The sequence below is a fragment of the Nicotiana sylvestris genome, chromosome 10 (genome assembly GCF_000393655.2).
Source record: "Nicotiana sylvestris chromosome 10, ASM39365v2, whole genome shotgun sequence".
NCBI lineage: Eukaryota > Viridiplantae > Streptophyta > Magnoliopsida > Solanales > Solanaceae > Nicotiana > Nicotiana sylvestris.
This window is the reverse complement of record NC_091066.1, coordinates 1,097,334-1,101,894: the sequence shown is the minus strand read 5'-3', so window position 1 is coordinate 1,101,894 and position 4,561 is coordinate 1,097,334. Positions and strand designations below refer to the sequence as shown.

Below are 4,561 nucleotides of genomic sequence, written 5' to 3'. Positions count from 1 at the left end.
CATGCATCCGGACCACCATACCTGAATCATCTAAAATTTTATCAGCCATAAAAATGACCTAATGGGAACCTCCAGACCTAGGATATTGTAAGTTTAATATTGATAGTTCCTTCTTATGTATCCTGGGCAAGGGAGGAATAATGAGAGTATTCAGAGATAGTAATAAAAACTGGATTTTGTGGTTTAACATGGGAATATCACATGCCACAAACATCTATATGGAAGCACTAGCTCTCCTTCACGGTCTCATAATTGCAGAGGAAAAAAATCTTCTACCTTGTGCTATCGAAACTGATTGAAAAAAGCTTATAAATATGTTATCCTTTCTTATTTGATCCCTTTGAATTTCATATTCGAAGTTGTGATCGGATCTATTCATTAAAAAGAATCGATTTAATACATTTCTTATATACCCATAGGTACTATATTGGATTTGAATCAGATTTCGAATCAATCAATATTGAGTGATTGTCTCTATTATGTTGTTGCTAGCAAATACCACTGCTGGTTTTGTGAGTTTAATGATCATGGTTGGCTCACCTGATCTATCAGCTGAGTAGTAAGCCTCCTTGGGATAATTATAAATATCTCTTCTTATCAAAATAAGATTAGAAGGACGTCCTTTTTAAAGAGCTAGCATGTCTTTCAATAGAAACTAGACTAACAATGCTGGCCTTCATTAAAGATTTAATGGATGATTGGAGGTTTCTATTGAATGAAGTAGGTAACCCGCCATTAATGCATATATTTAGAGAAGCAAATGATGTGAGGAGCCAATTAGCCAAGAATGCATGTAACTTAGTTGTGTTTAGGAGCCTAATTACTTATGTTGTTCCACCCTTTTTTGTTGTTTTTATTTTCAAGAGGGACAAGCGAGAAACTATGTGTCCTAAAAAGATTTCACTTTGTAATGACTTTTAGTTAGTGTTTTTAATAAATTTCTTTTTAACTAAAAGAACTTTCTGAAATTATCTAGTAAAGTTATGTTTCTTATTTTGTTTGTACCAGAAAAGTCATTTAACTATTTCTATAGCATCTAGAGGATCACTCAACTAGACAAACTTTTGATGGTCAAATACCCATTTTACCCTCTAAGTTACATATATTTATTTTTAATACTTTTTAATATTATATTTTTCTCTTTTTACTTTCTATATAGAATAAATAAATCTTATTTATAAAGTAAAAAGTTAAAAATAGTTTCCAGGCATATGTAATGCTGGAACAAAATAATAGAGTAAAGTTTTCAAGCATATATATGTATTTTATAAAAGTACCTCTATTTTAAATAATTATTGTTTATATTATATGCATGGAATATATCCTTTAAAAGCTTTTATTCTCTTTCATTATCATTGTGTAAATATACTTTTGAATTTTTGTTATTATAGTAAAATTTATTGATACAAATAAATTATTTAGTTAAATTTTTTATTGTGCTCAATTATTTTATTCATCAATTTCCGTTGCTTATACTCTTATTTTATAACACAACCATAATTGTTAGTACAGTATTTATGTAAGTTTTAAAAATCTCTCTCATCGAAATAAGGTATAGGCGCAACACGCACACGTTAAGACTAGTTAGATAATAGTTTAAATAGAGGCGCGACAAGATTGGACTAGTTTTAGTAGCATTTGGCAGATTGGGATAAATTTGCCATAAAATCAGCAGCTCAATTATAATTTATCTGGTCCAAAATTCAAACACATAATTAATCCCAAAAAACATTCTCCTATAATTTGCAGTATGACACTTCAAACTATATTTATCTCTTCTTTTTTAAAATTTTTTTTGCTGAGTAGTCGTAACTAAAAATACATGAAAGAAAAATACATTAGCTTATAATATAAGCACTTCTTATTCTTCGAGCAGATCCACTATAAGTTCTACTTGATTTTAGCAAAATCAACAGTGTCTTTCCCATCATGAGCTTTCCTAAAGAAATGCTTGACATAATCTGAGTAAAGAACTTGTTTGTAGATTGGTTCCTCTCCATTTTCTAGCACTTCTGCCAAAGGACCAATTACATCACTAGGTTTAGGGTTCACAAAAATTGGCACAGAAATTCTATTGTTGCTGCCATTAGCCATAACTCGATGCTCAATACTCTTGTATCGTCCATTGCTCATTATTTGAAGAGCATCGCCAATGTTAATTACCAGAGCTCCATGGATTGGTGGGACGTGAACCCAAGTTTCACTGTCGAGTTTTTTCACGTAAAGTCCTCCTATATTATCCTGAAGAAGAATTGTTAATGTTGAAACATCAGAATGACGACCTACTCCAACGGTTAATTCGGGATTAGGGCATTTTGGATAGTAGTTAACGTTAATCCTCTTTGAACCCATTAGAAGTGATTCTTTAGTTTGGTCTATTTCTTTTACGTTTAGTCCTTTCATAAGTGCCTCCAATAGTTTCTTGATCACAATTTCAGAATTTCTCAAGAAGTCCAAAGCTTCCTCCCTGTAAAAAAAAAAAATGAAGAAAAGATTAGTATTCTTGCCCGGAGGCGGATCCGAGACTTATGGGTTCCTACCGTAATTTCAAATTAATATGATATAATAATTGGGTTCACAATTAGATATTTTCAAATATTTAGCGAATTTCTTAATATAAATACAGGATCTACGTAAAATTTACTAGGTTCTCGGGAACCCGTATTCAATGCTCTAGGTCCGCCCCTGCTCTTATTGTTTCAATTTAGATGAGGTAGTTTGACTCGGCACGGAGTTTAAAAAAAGGACTTTTGAAACTTGTGGTCTTAAAAGCTTATGGGATAAAAGCTTTGTGGGATCATCCATGACTTTTTTGTAGTTATAAAGTTTCTCATGAAGGATAAAATGGATAAAATTAAGAGTTTAAAGTTAAATTATTTTCAATAGTAGAAATATGTTATTTTTTTGGAACAAACTAATAAAGAAAGTGTGTCATATGAATTGAAATATGGGAGTATCACATATGAAGAAGGAAAAAAACCATATAATATATTTTATGACTGAAGTAAGATTTAGAAACTTTAAATATTTATTGATATCTTACGTGTTATCAAAAGTAAGACTGTTATAATTAAATACATAAATAAATAAATTAAGACACAAAAGTGTTTCCCTGTTGATAATTGTGGAGGCAGCAGGAAAAAGTGTCTACATCGTTCTTGATCCTAACTTTAATTATTACACACGACAATAATAGTACCTCAACAATTCAGTCACCACTTATGAAATAGACTTGAGAAAGTATGCTTCTATACAGCACTCAGAAGTTTAAGTATTATATCAGCCTTCAAATTTCAAAATTTTTTATTTTTTCTTAAACTTCGTGTCAAGTAGATTTACGTAAATTAAAATGGAGGGAGTAAATAATAGTTACAAAATCAGTTCACTTTTGAGGTAATTAATTATAAGCAAATTTTGTATGATAACTATTAGTCTATTAAAAGTAATAATTGTCTAATTGATAACCTGATATAATAGTAGTAATTAATATGCTATCCTAAGTTAAAATAAACTGACAACGTAAAAATTATTTATATTCGTTTTCTTCTTATGTATTTATTTTTGGCTAAATATATGAGAAATGAAGGAAATGTTGAATGTTGCAAACCTGAGAGCAGAAGGCCAAAGAGCAGCAGCTTCTTCATCAGAAACATAAAAAAGGCTCAAATAATCTTTCCATTCCAAAGCCTTTTCTGCTTTAGGAGTAAAACTAGTTCCATATCTCACGTTATTACTCGATGAATTTTCCTTTGAATGTTTATTTTTCTCCTCTGCTGTCTGTCTGAAAAATCTATAAGTCGCTTCCTTAACAGATTCAAGAACATCAAGGGAAATATCATGATTTATAATTTGAAAAAAACCCCATTTCTCAGCTGCATTACATATTTTCTCACCAATTAATTTTGTGTCATTATCCCAATTGGACATATCAATGACTGGAATTTGATCATCAAGAATTACAGTGGTAGGAGTAATTCGTTCTTCGATTGGCTGAATATATTGCTTAGGTAATGTTTGAAGTCCCATTTCTGAAAGACCTTTCACTCCATGCCCTTCATTTACTACAAAGTCTGTGATGTTTGAAAGAATTGAGACTGTAGTAGGCATTTTTGTTTTAGTAAAAGAAATAATAAGAGAAAATTAGGGTTTATGAAAAATGAATTGAATGAGGAAAACTTTGATGATCTATTGATTCTGAGTTAGTGCAGTATTTATAGGCAATTGTCATGCCATGAAAATCTCAATAATTAACGTTCTGAATATTTAGTTAACTGTGGAAAAATAAATGACGTGATTGGTGCATGCACATTTTCTTATTCTGTATTCATAGGGTTAATATGTTACGTTTACTTTTCTTTGTTCAATAGTTACTTAAGTAAACGAGGAACACGTTTGATTTAATTCCTTTGAAATTTCAACCTTTGCTTTAGGGTTGAATTTTAAGGTAAAATTCAGAATTATATTAGGTTACAAAAAATTTAACACATTACATTAAAATTGTATCTAGGTATAATTTTACTCCTAAACCAAGTCTAATTTAGTGTGGGAATTGTCTCTTCAT

General features: G+C 30.5%; 1 protein-coding gene across 1 annotated transcript; it reads right to left on the bottom strand.

Moving 5' to 3' along the window:
- Positions 1-1,668: 1,668 nt before the first annotated feature.
- LOC104215338 (feruloyl CoA ortho-hydroxylase F6H1-3-like) lies at positions 1,669-4,161 on the bottom strand. The gene is made up of 2 exons (XM_009765122.2): positions 3,608-4,161; positions 1,669-2,467 (listed from the first exon to the last, which is right to left on the bottom strand). Exons 1-2 carry the CDS (start codon positions 4,105-4,107, stop codon positions 1,891-1,893), a joined length of 1,077 nt encoding a protein of 358 aa, XP_009763424.1. The 5' UTR covers positions 4,108-4,161; the 3' UTR covers positions 1,669-1,890.
- Between the last annotated feature and the right edge of the window lie 400 nt (positions 4,162-4,561).

What these genes read in the sequence shown, in the direction of transcription:
- LOC104215338 (XM_009765122.2), bottom strand. Translation starts at nt 4,107, where the DNA reads ATGCCTACTACAGTCTCAATTCTTTCAAACATCACAGACTTTGTAGTA. An exon ending in CTTTGGCCTTCTGCTCTCAG is followed by an intron (nt 2,468 to 3,607) that starts GTTTGCAACATT and finishes TTTTTTTTACAG; the next exon opens with GGAGGAAGCTTTGGACTTCT.